General features: G+C 37.8%; 1 protein-coding gene across 2 annotated transcripts in view; it reads right to left on the reverse strand.

The window, feature by feature from the left end:
* The window catches only part of TBC1D9 (TBC1 domain family member 9), a 48918-nt gene that overhangs the window by 12648 nt on the left and 16609 nt on the right, over positions 1-19661 (reverse strand). For both annotated transcript variants that reach the window (XM_069012718.1, XM_069012717.1), the window contains exons 3-13: positions 16914-17032; positions 15197-15425; positions 13956-14217; positions 12642-12849; positions 9615-9821; positions 7989-8159; positions 7388-7538; positions 5689-5903; positions 4153-4270; positions 2950-3235; positions 2104-2233 (exon numbers count right to left, since the gene is read on the reverse strand). In XM_069012718.1, the coding sequence (XP_068868819.1) occupies positions 2104-2233; positions 2950-3235; positions 4153-4270; positions 5689-5903; positions 7388-7538; positions 7989-8159; positions 9615-9821; positions 12642-12849; positions 13956-14217; positions 15197-15425; positions 16914-17032 (2096 nt within the window). The remainder of the gene's footprint in view (positions 1-2103; positions 2234-2949; positions 3236-4152; positions 4271-5688; positions 5904-7387; positions 7539-7988; positions 8160-9614; positions 9822-12641; positions 12850-13955; positions 14218-15196; positions 15426-16913; positions 17033-19661) is intronic.

Here is a 19661-nt window from a genome sequence, read left to right on the forward strand (position 1 = left end):
GAGTTAAACACGTAACAGCTCTGATTATGAGTCTACACTCAGCTAGTGAGTTATGCACAGGCTCTTAAAACTGCAGTGACTATGGATTATTTCAGCCACTTCTACTATAACTATTATGACACCAGGACCTATGGCTTCTGAATTAAATACAAAACTGAATGAAAGGATAAGAGAATTCTTACTAAAAATTGTTTTCAGTATATTAAGAAAGCACTGGCAGTGTAAAACGCACTTGTTATGTATATGCTCTTATTTAAAGACTGTTTCTCCTTTAAAAGTAGAAAGCTTGCTCAGTATCATCACAGAGAGGGGTGCTAATCACTTATTTACCAAAAAATTCTTCTGCATCACTTCAACTTTTACTGGAGACTTCTCATATATGCATCTGACATGACTACATAAGAGCTGGACCGTGTCAGAGCATGATGGAAAGCAGATCTTCATAAAACAATTCAAATATTGTGCCTTTGCCAGTGCCATCAAGTTCTCAGACTCATCACATCACACATGACAAATATCATAAGACAGTCTGGAAGGGACAAAGTTTTCCCCTCTCCTTGGGGATGGTGTGTGTATACTTGAGGGAAAGCAAAGGTCTCCAGAAAAATCCCATCTTTTCTTCAGCTGTAGGTCTTCCTATTATTTTCAAATGATAAATGTCTACAAGACTAAAAATAGATGGTTACTCAGCAAGTATTCTTAACAGTTTAAATTCAAAAAAATAACAAAAATATGCTCAGTTGATATTTTATTCTTTGTAGCTGTAACAAAGCTAGCAGTAAGTTCTCAGCCCTGACTGCACATACCTCATGGAGAAACGTAACAGGTGTAACAGATGCCTTAAAGTTTTTGAATCTTAATAGCTTACTAAAGAATTGTTGGGGTTTTTTTAATAAATTAATTAACAGCAACTCCCTTGAAACTAATTCTCTTTGCACACAGCTCCTGCTTTCCTCACAGTTCCTCACTCCCCATGCTACTTGTTTTGCCTAATTATACTGAAGTGCACTTGGTTATTTACCTAGAAGGAGCTACAAGGTTCTGTGCTGCAGAGGGCCCAAAAAGACAGACTGGCTCTGCATGGAGTCAGGTTATTCATCTTAGAGCAGTTATGCCAATGCAAGCAGTCTTCAAGGTGAGGAAAACGGGAAAATGTAAGGGAAACACAGTTTCACATAAACTCCCTCCTGGCCATTCTGACATCTACCAAACATCCAACTACCCTGATACACTTTTCCTTTTAGCACAGAATACACAAAGGACTGCCTACTTCCTTATTAAACATGGTATGTTAAAGCAAGGTGGGGTTAGGGATATAGGAAGTGCCTTTGACAAAGCTATGCCATTGCTAAGTATAAACCAACTTCCCGAACTAAAATTACTCATTTACTCTGCATGTCAATAGACGAGAATAATGTAAATTAAGGAGAAAAAAATATGTGCATTTTTTCCTTAATTTTTATAAAAAATGGGTATGTCAGTGTAACCATCAGAGGTATTTTAACTGATGACATTTTTTTAAAATTTAAGGACAATGAAACCAGTCTGCAGATTTTAGTTGGTTTTGCAGGCTTTGTCCTGTCCTTTATAGATATAAGTTATTACTAGCTCCTTTCACTTGAATTTTTTTTTAGCTTTGGTGATAGTAGAGAATATAGTCACAATCAGCCCATGGTCACAATCAGCACTTGTTAAGAAAAAAAAAGGCAAAAGAAACAAAGTTTCACTGATAATAGAAAGGTCTTCTGAAATCATACAGATTTCACTACTATTTCAGTTTGGAAAAGCACAAAAAAGCTTAAATGACAATTAGCATTTTTCAAGTTAAAAGTTCAGCCTTTTGTTTGTAAATCACTTTTTGGCTGTGGGCTGCCCTCCTTTGAGGCCTCAGACTTCTCTATGAAACAGCTCCAATTACAAATTTTGGTTAAAGGAAGATGAAAGTCTAACTCCTCTTCCTTGCTCCATTTCAGCCTTCTCAGATGAGTCTGCCTTTCTTCTATGTCCTTTCTGTTTCAAGCAAAGCCAAACCATAGCATCAAATCCTCTGTGAAGCAGAAGTTGTGTGCATTGGCAAGTTCCTGTTAAGAAGTCTTATCCTACCTCATAGGAAGACCTGATTAGCCTGAAGATATCCACCTCAGGATAAGGCTCTACATCATCACTGAGCAGGGAGTGAAGATGAGGAATGGGAGGAAGAGTGCTGTCCTTATTAGTTATGCTGTCCAAATATCTGGTGGGGAAAAAAATAAGGAAATGAGAAACCCAAGATAAATTTGTACGCCCTCCCTTCTGAGGGTTAACAGCATACGGATTGCATATTGATTATCAAATGTAAAAATGATCAAGCCATTCTCTAGGAAGAGTAAGGTTATACTACTGAAATTTATTATGAAAAAAATTCCAAAGTTCCAGCAGCAGCTTGAAAACTGAACATGCTACCAAGCACAAGGAAATCAGAGGTTATACTCAGCAGTATTAGTTCCGATTAAATGACTCAAGCCACTCTATCCATCATCATCCTGTTTCACTGAGATCTGTTTGTTCAAGATCCTACCTAATTCTTCTGAGTTCTACTTAGTCTACTCCCAAAACAATCTCCCTCGACATCAAGGCTTTTTCTTAGTAACATTTAAAAGGCAGCAGGCTGAAGTAACAAAACTCATGTAATCCACTAAAATAATGAATCAAGTTAAATTTCTATAACCAGATTTGGGAAGTTTATTTGAATGTCTTGAAAGAAGGATTTATATCTTGTTGGCCACTTAGCATTATTTTAAAATAATGGAAGGACTACCTTATGTGGATGAAAGGGGACTATAAGCATGTAAAAGATTTACATATATGGTACCGGTTTAAATTTAGTATTTCAACATAGAATATAAATCAGAAGAGCAAGCAAAAAAAACCCCAAAAACATGAAGATACTTAATTTTCTGTAATAAATACCTTCCCAAGACTGTCATGGCTTCTCCATCATCTTTACAGTTAAGCAGCTTGTCTACATTAGCTTCGAGGACAGCAAGTGCTAACTGAAATATCACCTTTATTCCTTCACAGAAGAAACAATCCACAACCACCACTGCACTTTCAAATGGCATTACACTGAGGAAAAGAGTGAGGAACCAGGACAGGGAGATGGTGGAGATTACACCCAAGTCCTGCATGCAGTCATAAAGCTGTGGAATGTAGTCACGAGCCAACTCTTCAAAGACACCTTGATCAACCAATGCTCCTGTTAAAGACAAATAAGGCTAAATTAATCCAGGAGCAACTGACACATTGCCATTTAGGGGAGGAAAAAACCTTCTGTATATCCTATGTATATAAATAAAAAGCCTAAGAATATTTTGCATGGTGCTTATGCACATTTTCTCACTTTCAAATAAGTAGTGGATTCTGTTACACTACTGAGCTATATATACAAATTGAGCCATAATAAGGTTTTTTCTGTTTTAATTATATACTCCATAATAAATAAAAAAGGATTAATTTGGTCTAGCACCAGCTGAAGTTAAACAGTTGCTTGATATTATCATTACTAATTGGAGTAAGACCTCAGCATCACCTGTTGAATGAGGCCAAGGGTGACTGTGAGGGTTTATATTTACTTCAAGAGAACCCCATGTTATACATGCCATTTTAACCAGGACAAGAAGAATAATTTCTAAGGCTGAGTATCTCAAGTATTTGTGAGACATAGTAAAAACAGATTCCATGATACACTGAAGTCACTCGCTTCCACATACACAAGGAAGCTCATCTGACAACAACAGCTTTCTGAAACTTGTGCCCTTTCAAATCAGAGGCACAGGCACAAAAGACTTCTACTGCAAACCGCTAAAGCTCCTGTCTCCACCTTACCACAGTCAGCTAACTGGATCATCTAAAACTCAAATTTTAGCCTCCCATCTCTTCTTAAAAATCTACTTTGCTTAAGCACACTTTAGAATGCCATCTGATCCTAAGTAAGTGATAAACTATTAACTGTAACAGTACCTCTTCAGGAAATTGTCTTTATTCTCCTGAGCAAGCTGTCTTGTCACTAGCATGCACAGATACATCTACCCACATATTTGTTTCAGTACAAATACCACCAATTAATTTGGTTATTTCTTGTAGTGTTGTTTCAAAAATGTCCCCATAGCATACCAACAACTCTTGTGTTGTAGTAGTCAGGCAGCATACGCTCACACAGAGCCACCAGCAGCCAGAAAGCTTCCTCCTCTTTTGCATAAAGGAGGAGCACTGAAGTGACAATATTCATAGCCTAAAAAAAAAGGGAAATACAATTATTCAATATCTAGTGCTGTACCTGGGCAGGTAAGTGGTTAGGAAATTAGCTACATCTCTCCCTGCATATCCCAAACTGTTCGAGTACTTCCCTGTAAAAACAGCAGTGTTTCCCAGTGCTCAAAGAAAGGCTTAAGAAAGCCTCAAATCACAAAAAAATGTTAAGGTTTTTCCTTAGTTTTCTTGTTTTACTGGGGTTTTTTGGTGGGTTTTTGGGTTGGTTGGTTTTGTGTTGCAGATTTTTTTCCTAATCAAGGGCTGACTCGGGTCTGCAAGCATCACTGTTATAATGATACTGATATTCTGCCATAGGTGCTCTTGGGGAATCTGGGTCTGGAGCAGCCAAAACACCTCCCACAGCACTAGTCATGTGCCTGAATTCTCACTGTAGCTGGATCAAATCTCAAGGTTATTAATTACTGTGACAGCTTTACGGACCAGTACTAAAGTGTCTTTCTACTGCTCCTCTGTTAAATAATCTTTGCAAACATTGCAGCTATTACTTAGTACCACACTTTGTTATTAAATAATTTATGATGGTATCTGTTAGAACTGCTTGCACTATGTTGCATCTAGAAGTCTTAACAGTCAGACATTAATCAGGCTTCTTAATACTAATGAGTTTAAGTCTCCTCTTTGCAAAACTACGTAGGAAGGAAAAAAAAAGGCCCAGGTGATAAACCAAAATTATGTAGTAAGAAAGAATGATTTAGGACCAGAAACTAAAGTGACTTGAATTATGGACATAAGAACCTCAAAACCATGCACTGGGGTCAGCATTAACTCTACAGATACATGGTTGGGACTCACAGTCATATCTCCTAGGATGCTTTATTTTTTGCCAAGTGTTTGGGGTTTTTTTGCTTCGATTTTTGTTTGTTTTCTTTTTTTCTTTCTTTTTATTGTTTTGAATGATTGCATGGCATCATTGAAAGAGGAAAGGAGGTTCTGGAGGGTTATAACTTATACACTGAATTCATGATAGGAAGAATAGATAAAAATAGACAATAATTTAAGGCTCAACAGAAAGTGTTTTGGTTTTCAGGAGATTTTTTGTTAATAAGAAAAGAACCCCTTCACGGTTCATTGTCATTTTCTGTAGACAGCTCTGTTATCATCTGTCCAGTTTCCAGATTTATGAGCAGAAAATACGCTTACAGAAAACATCTCTCAACATGTGTGGCTAATACTGCTGTTAGAGCAGGTCCTTGTGTGACGTCCCTCTGGCCTTAGCATTCCTGCCTCTCTGCAGCACTGAGGCTTGAGCTCACAGCACCATCCACACCTCAGTGTACTTCACACAGCCAAACACTCATGCGCATGACTGAAGAAACACGACTGCAAGAAAAGAACTGGAATTCCAGAAACTGAAGGAGTGCAGGGTATTTCAATTACCTGACAATATCCTATGTTTGGATTTCTGAAAGCATAAGCTGTCAAGACTCTCCTTAAAGCAGCAATACCCATCTCATTCTGGAATGCAGGGTGCTCTGGAAGGGAGCGGTGCAGATCCCTCTCTATCTCTTCTGTAGCAAGATTGTATTTTCCCATCGATTTCTCCACTAGGTCCTCATAGTAGCCAGGATGAGTGGCCATTTCATTAATGGCTCCTAGGAGAGGGAGGACAGTATTAAAACCAGGAGAAAAAGGAAGATGCAGGTACAGCATTCCAACATTATGATCTACTCCCCTTCCATTCTGAATGTTACCAAGAACTTTCAAAGCAAATGTGAAAATATTATTTCTTTAAAGGTGATTAAAAAAAAGGATGTGCCTTGATGATTATCACTCCTTCCTGTCTTCTCTACAGGCATTTTTATAATGAGGTTAAAACCTCCCTCAGCCAGAACAGGAGGCATGAAGAACAAACCAACTGTGCAGTCACATGGTATCATGAGCTCCCTCTGCAGCTGGCTGTGGGTTTTGTTATCCTAAATAACTCAAAACTTGTCTCTGAGAAAGCTACTTGCCCTGAGGACAGAGTAGATTAATGTTTGGTTGCAGAGAGTATGATATGTCAGCCAAAAGCAAGAGACAGAAACTCATGAGCTCTATTCCTACTTCTGAAAATGACTCTGTCATCTTGGGCAGGGCACTCAGCCTGAGGGATACCACTGCATGCTCCCAGAGTTGCTATGAGATTTCACTACTGACTTTACAACTTCTCTGGAAAAGAAAATCAAGTGTCAATAGCACAAAGTAATGTACATAGAAAACACAAATTATAGATACACTGTGAATATTGGTCCAAACTAGCTGTTAATAGGACACAAAAAAGAGCTGTGCATTCCTGTGCATATTTTCTGAAAACATTTCTTTAGTGCCCAGCAGCAAAGTGAAGATGTACATTAGTATGTATTACTAGAAGACAGACCTGAAACAGAAAACAAACCTGAAAGCATCATGTGCTCATACCCTAAGTGGTGTGGGTAGCTGTGGTAACTATCTTGGGGAGGGTAGAGCTAAAGAAGGCATATGGTGATAGGTAATGAAGAAAGCCCTAGGTAGGATTGATTTCCATATAACTAATAATAAAATTCTTCAACTTCAAAAAAGAACTTTAAGTGGACACAGATCTAGAGAATCCTTTTTAGCACAGAATCCCAGACAAATATTTTCCCACCATTTTTCACATAATGGAAGCATCTAATAAAATGTTACAGTAGCTTTATTATCAACAAAAAAAAGGTAGTGGTTACATGCAACATGCCTAAACTTTGGAATTCCTTGCAACAATTGCTGTGAAGGCCAACAGCCTAACTGGATCCAGAAATTAATAAATAAATGGGAATTAGGCTTGCTGGTGGTTGCTGAACATCTAGAAGGTCCCTACACTGCTGGCTTCCAGCTACAGAGTATGCATTCTGCTTTTTATATATTCTTCCTTAATTATGTGAGCCTGTTTGAGAAAGGGTATTTTCTGGTCTGAACAGAAATCTTGTCTAAACCCGTCTGATGCCTGTTAACAATCACAACCTTACTTATTCCAAATATTTTCAGACACTTATTATGTGCACCTTTAATTATCTTTGAAATCCTTTCTTCCCTCATGCTTTTGCTTCTATCCCGCAGACACATACAACTGAAAACCTACCTGAAAAGAGCAGCCAAAGTTCCCCCCTCATGCTTTCTGGAATGCCCTTTAGCACAAGGTCTCTTGTTTTCTCTGTACGATACATACAGACCCCTTGGCCATATTCAGCAAAGTGAATCTTCCAGGCCTGTTCCTTCAGGAACTCCTTAGCCTAAAAGCAAAGAAAGGCAGGCACAAAGATGCAGCTTCTCTTTCTAACACTCTGATCCACTAAAACCTTGAGTGCTAAAAAGCCTGCAATATCCTAACTTTCCAAGTGAGCAAGAAATAACTTGGCTACAGTCCAGTTACCTTCTTAATGGGCTGCCTCCTCCCATTTCCTAGTTTCTATGCCAGTACACCTTGCTGTTAAGAGAAGCAGTTATACTTAAGAGCAGGAATACAACCTCTCCTTGAATTACATCCAACTTGCTTTTATGTAGTGAAGTTATTTGTATGGGTAAAACAACAACATGTTCAAGCCTTTACTTCTGTGAAAAATACTGCCTTTTCTTAATTGTCTGGCAGAACAAAACTCTTCTGTGTCAGAAACACGGGTTTTAAAGCAAACATAATTTAACAGTTTTTTCAGTCAGGTGGAGCACTCAGAGGTGTATTTTACCAGCTTAGGGTTGAACTCCTCAGGTGACCTGCGCCGATACATTGTCATTAAAGCCTGAGTTGCTGTTGGAATGCCATTATCATTGAGGTTGAACTGTCGCTCTCCTTCTGACTCAGAGCTCAGGCTTTTGTGAGGGCTGGCAGAAATTAAACTACTTGACCTTGTAAACACCTGTAGAAAGCAGTCACAAGCAATACAGGCATAAAGATGAGCCAGTGTCTGGACTTCTTACTTCACTTTACTTAAAAAATTAAACATGCTAACAGTTAACAAAAACATATGGCAGCAGAAATTAAACCAGTACAGAATAATGAAATAGCTTCCAGTTTCTCAATAGCTCTCCTGAAACACAACCACATTCTAGAACTAGAATTGCTAAGGTAATGTTAACCTTAACTAGCCCTGGGCAACTGAACCAGCTCCCTTGGTCTGTCAACATCATAGGACTGTTAGATTGTGATTTGGAAGAAAAAGGATTTTCTGACTTCTCAAACAGCTTTAAAACTGCATCACAGTAAAATCTCACAGAGCAGTTCACACCAAATGCCTGAAATTGCAAGTAGGCAATCAGGCATATCATATTACAAATTGCAGTAAATGTTTACAATTATTTTGTGTTTATAATTCAGTAGGTAGAATACTTAGATCCATTTACGGCAAAAGTTCCAGCACTATACATGCCTATGTGCTCTGGTGTACAACAACACAGTAATTATACCTCACCATCAACAAAGCAAGTAAAAACAATTATTTTAAGACACCTGTGACAAACAGGGTAGGGCTATTCAGGACAATACTATGGTATGGCTTAGTATAGACTTGGAATGTGAGATCTACCTACATAAAACCAAAATGATATGCCACAAAAGCATTTTCTCCTTTGAGATCTGAGTACTATACTTTGCTGGGTTTAACAGAACTGATGAGGTTGTTATATGAGGCATCTGAATTTCATACATAAAAGCTGGAATTCAGCAGAAGGCTTGACATTCAAAGAGCCTAAGAAAAATGTATCTAATCGTATCGTTTAAGAAACATTTACTTTGCACACATATATAAGGAGGTGGTTCAGAATAGGGAGGGTCATTCGATGTTCAGGACAGGGCTGTTGTCTTCTTGTTAGGTCAAATGTTCCAAAGTGCACTAGCAGTGCAAACCTGCGCAGCTTAGACATTATTTTCAGAAGAATCAAAAGATGGGATTTAGCAGCTAAAGTCTTGAATAAAAGGAGTTTCATGCCAACTGATAATTTCTTCAAATTATTAAAATTCCAGAATTCCATTTGAGTTGGACAAATTAAATAGATATTAAAAGCACTATGCAATTAACCAGTTAATTAACTATGATACTTTCTAACAAGATACACTGTAATTTCAGAATGCAGCAGCAAGAATTAGAGTAGCTCTTCCTCAGCAGTGATGATTTCTCTTAGGTTTAACATGAAAAAGACAGATATCCTAATTGACAAATTTGAACACTTCAGCTCAAAGGCATTAACACAAAAGAGGTCACATTTCTGTGCCTAAAGGTTTAGCTTTGCAAAAACTTCAAGGTGTTTCCTGGTTCCTCTCTCCCCACACCAGTTAAAATCCCCTTCTAGTAAATTATTCATGTTCCTTCACATACCTCATCATCTGAGCTGATATAGCTTCCGGAAATATTTTTATCCAAGTATATTTTTGAAGTGGTTTGTTGCAGAAAGTCTGAGATCCTCTGTACAAGAAAGTCTCTGTCTTTCAAGTTGGCAAAGAGGAACGTCATTCTGTTTTTCGTGCTGATTGACAGTGGGCTGGGCAGCACACTGGAGCTGTCTGCCTTTTCCACTATTGTCACCTAGGGAGAAACAGTTGCTGCAGCTTAAGATCTTTAGTTAATCAAGCTGCTTGGTCTAAGAAATCATCTTAATACAATAAATCCATGCTCCTTCCACCCTTATATCTAATTCCTATGGACACCCCTTTGCCAGAAAACATGGTTTGCATACAAGGTCTTACAAGCCTGAAAGACGAAAGCTTTCATCCTTCAAACAACTGGCTTCAGTACATTTTCCATCAAAACTCCCCTGCACTACTCAGTTGATTTTCCTCAGGCTGTATTTTAAAAGAATCAGTAAAACAAAATTTCGTCTCTGGGATACAAATCTATCAGTTTTTTTGTAGGACTTCCAAATCCCTCTCCTGCTTCCTAGCATCATCAGCACAGGCTGAATCCACAGAAACCTTTGCCTACCTTTTACTGCCAATACATATGAATAAACCATTTTTGAGATGACGCTCCTGTACAACTGTATTTTAGTTGTATTCTGTGAAAACAGTTGCACAGTGTTATTTTAACTGTATTTTCACAGTACACAGAAACTTGCAACCAAGGGAAACTAACCCCATGTCTTCCCTTACAAAGGAAAATAATCTAACCCTGTGAGGTGGAGGCTTCTGTTTGGCCTTCAATTGTTAGGGAAGTGGTCACTAATCTAACTGAACTCCAAACTGTAAACAGTACTCATACCACAATCTACTGAGTACAGGGAACAAGTTCCCTGAGGTTTTGGTAAAGCACATTAACACAAAGAAATGTCAGGGCTAAGTCATACACTGTTGATGAATTATATTAAGAGTTGTGTGTCCTAAACATTACCACTATTAGCCTTAAAAACATACCAATCCATCAAGTTTGTGCACTTCATACATTGAACAAAACACTTCTATGACTTTAGATGATTTCTTAGGTAATGAAAACTGACTTACCGCCTTCAGAATAGAAAGTGGCACATTTAATTTTGCTAGGACTTTTACTTTTGCTCCCTTAACCCTTTTTAAAACAGGAATCAATGGTAAGACGTGAGTGCTATAATATTAATAGCTCTCTAGCTAAATGGATAGGGTAACCATTTTTCATGCATTCTCTTTGAAGACTTATAGACTGCAGTGCACTGCTCAGGTGCTAAACCATTTCTCTGTTCTCCCCACCTCCCTTTATTCTTCTGTTAACTACAAATCTACTAGTTATTCATTAACTTAAAGGACTTCACTAATAGCATATTGAAGTTAGCTTAAAAGTGTTCCCTATGTTTTCTGTTCCACTTAAAAACTCTCTGAGCACAATCAGCACAAAAGACAGACAAGTTCTAAAGGCACAGGACAAACACTATTAAAGCAAGCTTAATTATAGCTCTGCTATAATGAGAGCTGATATCCACTTATTTCCTATTCAATAGAGACACACGTATCTGAAGTGCTTTGTCTTGGAGAGGGCACCTGCTGTAGGTACAGTGAGCAGCGCACTGAAAAACACTGAAAAACACTGAAAGCCACTGAAAAACATCTTTCCCCATCATAATTTCTGAATCAATGCTTTGCTATTGTCTCATCTGTCAAAACACCTCCAGGATATTACAGAACACTGGAATTAACTTAGGGTCTAACCCAAAGCTTTAATTAAATAGAAAGCTTTGCTTTAATTACTAATGGTACTGATCAGTTGTTCTGAGGACTGGCACTACCCCCTGGTTTACTATTCTCCTTGCTGGTGCTGAGACTTAAAGCTGTTCACCCAGAAGCACTTATTCCTTCAGCTACTTCCGTCTCTTCAAGCTTTAAAGCTGCTCCGAATCCTGTGCTGCTGTGACTGTGGTTATCAAAAGCAGTTGCTGAATCTGCATCCAGGAAATGAGGTCCTGTTAAATGAAGACTTTGCTCTCCTCCTCCACCACTTTACCTGCAGGACTGACATTCCCTTTGATTTCCAGACAAACAGTGCAACCATAGTCAAATGTCTCATCCCAAATAACCAAAGTCGTTGCAACAAGTTGCTGAGAAGCTGTATTCAAAGTTTTTTAACAAGTACCCGTTTTACTCTTAATGATTTGTGGAGGAAAACAGTGCCTTGAAATATTCTGTGGTTCTTCAGTCAAGCCAAACTGTCCTTGGTTACATCAGCTTTACTACTACTTCCAAAACTTTCTTAACAAAATTTTCCATTAACCTACAAATCAAGTCAACCACAGAAAAACTCCCCAACGTAATTATTTTTTATTGCATCAAACATACTCTCCCTACTGAACATCTGGTTTAAGTAACCAGCTTTAAAAAGGGAAACACACCAGCTTGAAAAATGCTGACAAAATATTTTCCACATACAAGAATAAACAATGGCAAGTCTGTGTGAAGAGGCAATTCAAAACTTTAGGATTATGAATCTTTTTACATCTGACAAAAGCAAATCTTAACTGATAAGATTCTTTAACAGAATTTCCACTCATCAATCTGGGAAACTTCACCCTCCACTCCTCCCTATGAGGCACAAAACATGGAAAATTGGGCTGTAAATCAGAATACAAGTTATGAGAGAGGAAGAACTCAGAGAGTTATGAAACTGATGGAAAAAACTCCATGTGAATTTTAGTAGTAGGAACTGAGAACTAAGATACACAGTCATTAAATATTACTTAGAACACATCAGAATGGCATGCTCACAAGAGATTAAAAGCATGAAAAGAGGCTTTTCTCCAAAAACAATCAACAAAAATAAACAAATAAAAAATAAATAATAGTAAAAAGACTCCACCAAAATAAAAAAATTCAAAGCTAGGCTGAAATATCTAATAAGATATTGCTTTACTACTTGCCCTATAAATTTAAAAATACAAATATTTACCTCTCGAAGAGGGATAATAAGGCTGCACAAGTTCTCTTCTTTACTAGTAAAGCAAATGTAGTTTGTAGAAACAAACATCTGACCCAAAATATGCATTTTGTTGAATGGAGTCCAAAGAGTACAGTCTGTGTGTCCATCTAATTTCTCATCCTTGGGAAGTCGGAACAATGCACGATATCTCTCGCTCTTTGCTCTGGCATCAAGATCCCTAAAAAACCCACAGAAAGATTTTTGTGTTTTAAGGAATATATAGTACACTTTAAGATATATTTTATGCAAATCATTGCAAGCTACCTGCAAAATATAACTCAGCTAAGCAAGGAGTGTACAGCAAAAAGGTGGAAATAATTTGCATATAGGGGAGGTATAGTCTGCACTTTTGGAAGGTTCTAAAACTACATGAAAAAAAAAAGTCTGCCATGAATGACTTAGACATTCATCCTGAGTTCTCAGAGAGGAAAGACTAAGTGAGTTTTTCATATTCAGCCCTACTGTCTCAGAATATATACAGTGAATCCATTTTTTGCTAATAGTTATAAAAAATGCTTCTTTGAGGCTTATTTATTAACATGATGGAATCCTTAAGGTTAGAGTTTGTTAACAATTTCAAGACAGTCTTGATAATGCATTCAGTGCAAAACACTCAATAGTAAGGACAAACAAAAGTGAATAATGCATTTCGGATGTCACTAAGTAATGAGAAATATAAACAAGCACTGGCTATAATTCTGTACGGTACACTAACATGAACAACATATAAAGAAAAAATGTAAAAGAAACTAACAAGCTGAAGTATGATGTAAAAAAAGCAGAAATATTTTCCAGGTAACTTTTCACCCCTTAGAATTTTATGTCAATTTTTGTATCACTGTTATCTAATTCTAGATTGAATTAATAATCCAGAGTAATTTCTCAATTCCAGCAATAAGACCAAGTATGAATGCTAGGCACATATCTTAACAACACATAAATCACTTTATTACCTACCCCTACTGACATAAAATGGCCTTACAACAGATACCTAAATGCAGCCAGTGTCAGGAGATACACTTAAAGAGCTTCTGAACAAACGAGCATTTGGCTCAAGTAACTTTATTTTTGCAACATGTTAGTATTCAAGTGTTTTCCCTTTCCTATTTCAACCAGATACCAAGTAATTATACTTAAATAATTATTCATATTTTGCCACTGCTGGAATCAACTATTCCTTTTGGAGTTACAGTAAATGGCAGCAACACTAGAAAACTTTTGGACAAAATCCTGCAAGTAAAAGGACTGAGGAGGAACAAATGAGTAAGAGCCAGTGCTACCTACCGTTTTAGAGCAGATACTTTTTTGGGGGATTTCTTTTTCAGTTTGGGTAATGACCTGTCTTGTTCAAATCCTTCATTGTCCAAAAGCTGTCGCATAGCTATATTGGCAAGCTGTTCCATAAGTTTAAATGTCTCACTGATATTAAGGAATACTGAGAAGAAATGTTCGCTTGACCTTGTGCTCACTTTGATCATATCAGGGAAGAGCAGTGTAGCATTCTTCTCAAGCTGAGTGATATCAACCCAACGGATAACTAACTTTGCTGAACAGGAGCAAACAAAAAAACAAGATTCAGTACAAAAGAGCATATTCAGGAGCTTTTAGCTTCTTCTTCCTGTAACATGCATTCAGCTGACTTTTTCTTGCATCTTGAAAAGTTGGGAGCACAGCATAAAGAGACCAAGTTTGTACAAACAAACCATTATCACCTGACAAGCAGCAGATAAAAGAGTTTAAATATCATTTACTTTATTTACAGAACACCACACGAGCATTACAAAGCTAGATGAGCTAACATGACTTATCATTGTCACTGTACTTGCTCAGACTCTGATGTCCTCTTTTCCTATGGAAGCAAAGAAACAGTCTAAACGCATCAGACAGGCTTGTGTTATTTTTACACAGTAAAAAGTTTCAAATATTACAGCCATGACAGAACCTTAGCTCTTCTTCCAACACCAATACAGGTGGAGTCCTTATAGCAGGGACTAAATCCTAGGACTGATCCATTGCCCGTAACCAAATACTGCTCAATTGTTCACCTCTACTGTGCTTTGAATTAACTCCCTGTAGAGCAGACTGGTTGCAGCCACACTATGCAGTTCTTTATTCTGGGTCTCCTCTGAAACCTTTCTGATGCTCTGGTGTTGTACAAATGTAGCTGTGTCATTTAAGGTTGCAAAGTCTGCCAGAATAGTACTTGAGGATTGTGTAAGAGCAGAAGGAGCCAGAACTGGTGTGAACTTGTCCCTGTTCCCTTTCGGGCATAGCCCCTGAGGTGAACTATGTTTCTAGACAATGCCAGGTACTGTTTTACACAGAACTACTTTGAGAAAGACAAAACAAACAAGAGAACAAGCACACAGGTAAGCACTGTGACAAATCAGGGAATTGCTCCCTGCTTCTCTTTTCCTCAGCAGTGTCTTTGTACCTTCAATGATCAGTACATGAACAGTAACAAACTACAGGAGATTTCCTAACAATTTTTAGATGCACAAATTACCATTCCACTGAAAACATACCTTCCCTGCCCATGAGGAAAGAGTAAAAGCAAAGGTGATTAATGCTGAGATACACCCAGCCCTGACGGGGAACCTTCCCCTTCCAGTAACTGCAGGAGTAGTAGTTCACTAATTTCTCTTCTTCTGGCATCCCAAACAGCTTGTGAAATTTCACTATGGCTTCCTTGAATTTTTCTGTGTCATCGTCCTCTTTGATGCCGTTGATTTTGTTGTACTCAGCAATGATGCCCTGGTAGGGAATGGAAGAAGGACACAGTTAGTGGCCATGGGCTATCAGATATCCTAATTCCCATGGCTGTCTGTAGCACAGGCCACAGCGGTTATTGCAATGCCAAGGAAGTCTTTCAGTCATTCTTTGGCTTATGTAGTTATTTACTTTATTCAAGGCTTTCTTTCTGATGACCTTACTCCCTACCGTGCATATGTTAAAAGCAACCAAACACCAACCCCTTGCCAGTACCTTGTTTTAAATTAACCAGCCTAACTCAAATACTCTTAACAGCTCAGTAAAGCACCTATGATCTGTAGTATTAAATGACTTCTATGACCCCTCTTATTGGACCTTGAGCAAAAAAGAAGAGCAGAAGGGGGGAAGAGAAAGAAAAAAACTGCAAGAAATCTTCTATTAGATTAACTAATGGGATGGAAAAAAATTCCCATTTTCAGGTGCAGATGAAAATCATGAAATTTGAAGTGGCAACAGGTAAAAAGATGTTTTTTCATATCTCAAAGACTATACTGAAGTTTCTATACTGAAACTCGACTTTATTAGCTTATTTTCCCAATCTCCTTTACAATCATCTCTATTGTCTTTTATATTAAAAGTTATAAAATGGAAAGTGACATTTTGCCTTTAACTTGCTCCATACTTACGTGAAGAGCAGAGTATAAGACAGAGAAGCATCGTTCACATTTAGTATTCATCCAACTCTAAGAAGTAACAATTTCCTTAAAGGATTATATTTCAAAACACAGATGTCTTCATGTATAAGGTATTTCCATGACCATCTATACCTGATTCACTGATAAAACACAAGCAACTGTGGGATTCTTAAGAGAGCTGACTTACTATATGAAACATTAAAAGAGGAAGAAGGCAAAGCCAGTGCTTTGAACACACACACAGTAAATAGAGTAATTTTGCTTACAATCTTTTACCAAAGTGTTTATTTTTAGATAATTATTAGTACCGAAAAAGTACATTTTGCCAGTATGGCTATTATCTGTCCTATAAAAAGAAATTCTGAGAAAACCAACACCCCTACTTCCCACCAAGCAAACAAATCAATGAAACAGCAACCCTTAACACCTATATGAAGTGTAAATGCCAATAATACAGGATTTAGCTACACAGAAAGGGGGAGGAGACATTATGAGTGCATTTAAAAAAATTGAAATTAAGCCTTGCAATGGAAAAACAGTTGCACAGACTACTGTTAAAGATAGTCAACAGTGCAATTAATTTTAGAACTTAAAAAGCTTTAAGCCCTGCCTATATATTTATATGGGTTTTTAAAAAATCCCACTGCTGTAGCTAAGTGCACTACTCCCAGTTTCCCTGATTTTTTCACACATGTTGCTACTTAGCATCTGGTATTCCATCAAAAAGGCAGAGCAGCCTAGGGACTACCAGCTCCAGTTTGTTTCAAATTCATATCAGTTTTTCTTCCACAGTCATATTTATCATTAACAACATTTGTAGTAATAAATACACTACCTGTATTTTTCCTCTAACAAATGTGTTAATGTCGTTCTCATTTTCAAAGATTGAAAGAGTTTGCAACAAATTCTGTTCCAGCCATTCCCAGTGTTCAGTGATTTCCTTCCTCGAGCAACCTATATAAAAAAAAAGAACCAAACCAAACCAAAAATGAAAAAAGAAATAATTCATTAATGTCAATGTCCTTTTAAACATAAACAAAAACTCCAAGAAAACTTGCCAGTAATTGGAGATGCAATATTTCACTAGATGCTGTCCTTCTGGAAATTCCAAAATTTTCTCATATGCCAATGAAGGCAACAGAATGCAACATTCTGGGCAACTTCTAGGGGAATGTCACAATTCTGGTGGAGCACAGATACATAAATCACATTGCAGAACAGCCTGCATATGTAATCAATATTTCAGAATCACAAATGATTGCCACTGCTACTTCTCCTTAAAACTACTGGATGCAACCAGACCTTTCTGGAACTCAGGAGGTGATCTGAACACTATTTTATTTCTTGTTGGCTTTTACACTGCTGTAAAAAGCAATGATGAAATGCATGAGCTATGTATATAAAACTAAACTGTCATCAGAAAAATTGCTTAGCTCATAAGAGCAGCGACAAGCAGTGCAGACATGCTATCATGATGAACTGTTTCTTAAGCTGTCTCCTTCTGGTTTGTGGTTCATGAATTATTTTTCATCACTTCTTCTGAAACTGGTTTGTTTGATTATTCTCAACCCGTAACAATACATTTCTTTTTTCCCACTGCTTTTTGTCTCCATTATCTTACTATTTACTCTCCCAGTCTCCTCTACAGCAGATCATGCAATCAGCCCAAAACCTACACCCCAGTTCTCAACAATTCATCATCACAGGATAGGTCTTTCTCTTTGCTTTGTTTACTCAGGATTAAAATACACATTTGCTGCAATGTTTTAAACTACAGGTTATTTTATCTCTGTTACTGGAAAGTTTTTGCCTATCTTAGCATATTAAAAGTATTCACCATTTTGCCATCATTGGCCTCCTAGGTAAATTAAGCTCTTCCCTGGCTCTTAGGGAAGGGGAAAACACCCAATTTAACAGTTAAAACACTGCACTTCAAAATACAGAGCCATCAAGTCTGGCTGGAAATAAAAATGAAAATCACTACAACATAGCAACTTGCATGAAAATACATATAATTACCATTACCACAAAAACCCTACAGCAGTTCTATACCTGAAAAACACACAAGCCACTGTAAGAATGACTGATTTTATAGGTGGAGAAGGATCAAAAAAGTCGTTAATTTCCAAACAGAATTTACATATACCACAGTTTTTGCTTTACACTGAGCACGAGCAGACTGGGAGGGACACTGGCATGGGAGACAGCAGGGCTACTACAATATGAAAGGCTGACTGTGTACAACATTTCGCATTCCTAGCCTATCAGTATGCTTAAAATTGTTCTTCCAAAGTAACTAATAACAATTCTCCTGTATTGCTACAGTGGGGATACTGTAACACGCCTATATCAAACCAGGAGTCCCGTGGAAAGGAAATATATATGGACGGATTCTTGATAGATGTTTCAGAGATGTTTATTTCTCCAGCTGCATGGCCGGGGCTCTGCCGAGGAGCTGTCACAGTCACGGGACCTGAGGGTCCTTGCCCGCTCAGGGGAACACAAACCAACCAATGGGGAACGAGGCTGACCAGGGGCAGGGAAACCCCGTGTCTCCCCCCCCAGGGCCCCTCTCCGAGGGCTCCATGGCAGGGGGAGAGACCTCGACACTGTATAATTCAACAGACAGAACTCTAAGCTGTGACACCTTTAACCCAACACTGCACTGGAGAAAGGGCTGTTAACAAGACTTCTTTCCAGAGCTATAAGGCTTCAGATCTACCAGCCAGAATTCTCATATGGCCTAGATCAGTAGAGTTAATATCCATGAAAATTCACCTTGAAATCTAATTATAAACAAATCTGTCTAAACAGTCATTTTAGAGCAGACAAACCCCCTTGGATTACTTTCACCCTCAGAATAGTCTTGTACTGAGCAAGACCAAATGTCATGAACAAATCATGAAACAATCACATTTCTTTGAGTCACTCTGTACAGCTACCTACTGAAGATTATTTATTTATTGAAGGCAGAGAAAAAGACAGATTTCTGTAAAAATAAGAGATTACAGGTACCAATTAACCAGCAGTCTACCCTTAGGGAACAGGGAGGGACAATGCAGGACAAATCAGAGTTGCATAGCTAAATGCAGCCAAAGCCCTTAGTAACCGGTATAATTTTAACAACCCTTTATCAGTTCAGAAAGAATTGCTTTAGTTGCAAATTCATAAAATAACCACAGCGCAGAACCTTAGGGAGCACTGGGCTGCTCAGCTTCAAAGTTGTATAAAAAAATTATTTGCTCTCCATAAAATTTTACCTCCCTGTTTGATCCACACTATTCCCCTCAGGTGACAAGACTATGCTAATGCAGTCTTTTAATTTAACAAAAATAACTAAGCTATCAACCAGGTATTAGGAGACTAAAAGTTCAAGGAACACTCCACAAAAATGGAATCACAGATATATACATTAACTACATTAGCAACTTCAATTAAGGCTAAGATTCATAATTGAAGAGCATGATTATTAATACTAGCTTAAATTTAGACAGAGCACTGTACTTCTACATAAAACCCACAATATCTTTCTCAGAAGAGAAACAAAATTCTTACAGTTCAGCAGCATCATAAATTTCTACAT

Source organism: Aphelocoma coerulescens, chromosome 4 (assembly GCF_041296385.1).
Source record: "Aphelocoma coerulescens isolate FSJ_1873_10779 chromosome 4, UR_Acoe_1.0, whole genome shotgun sequence".
Lineage (NCBI taxonomy): Eukaryota > Metazoa > Chordata > Aves > Passeriformes > Corvidae > Aphelocoma > Aphelocoma coerulescens.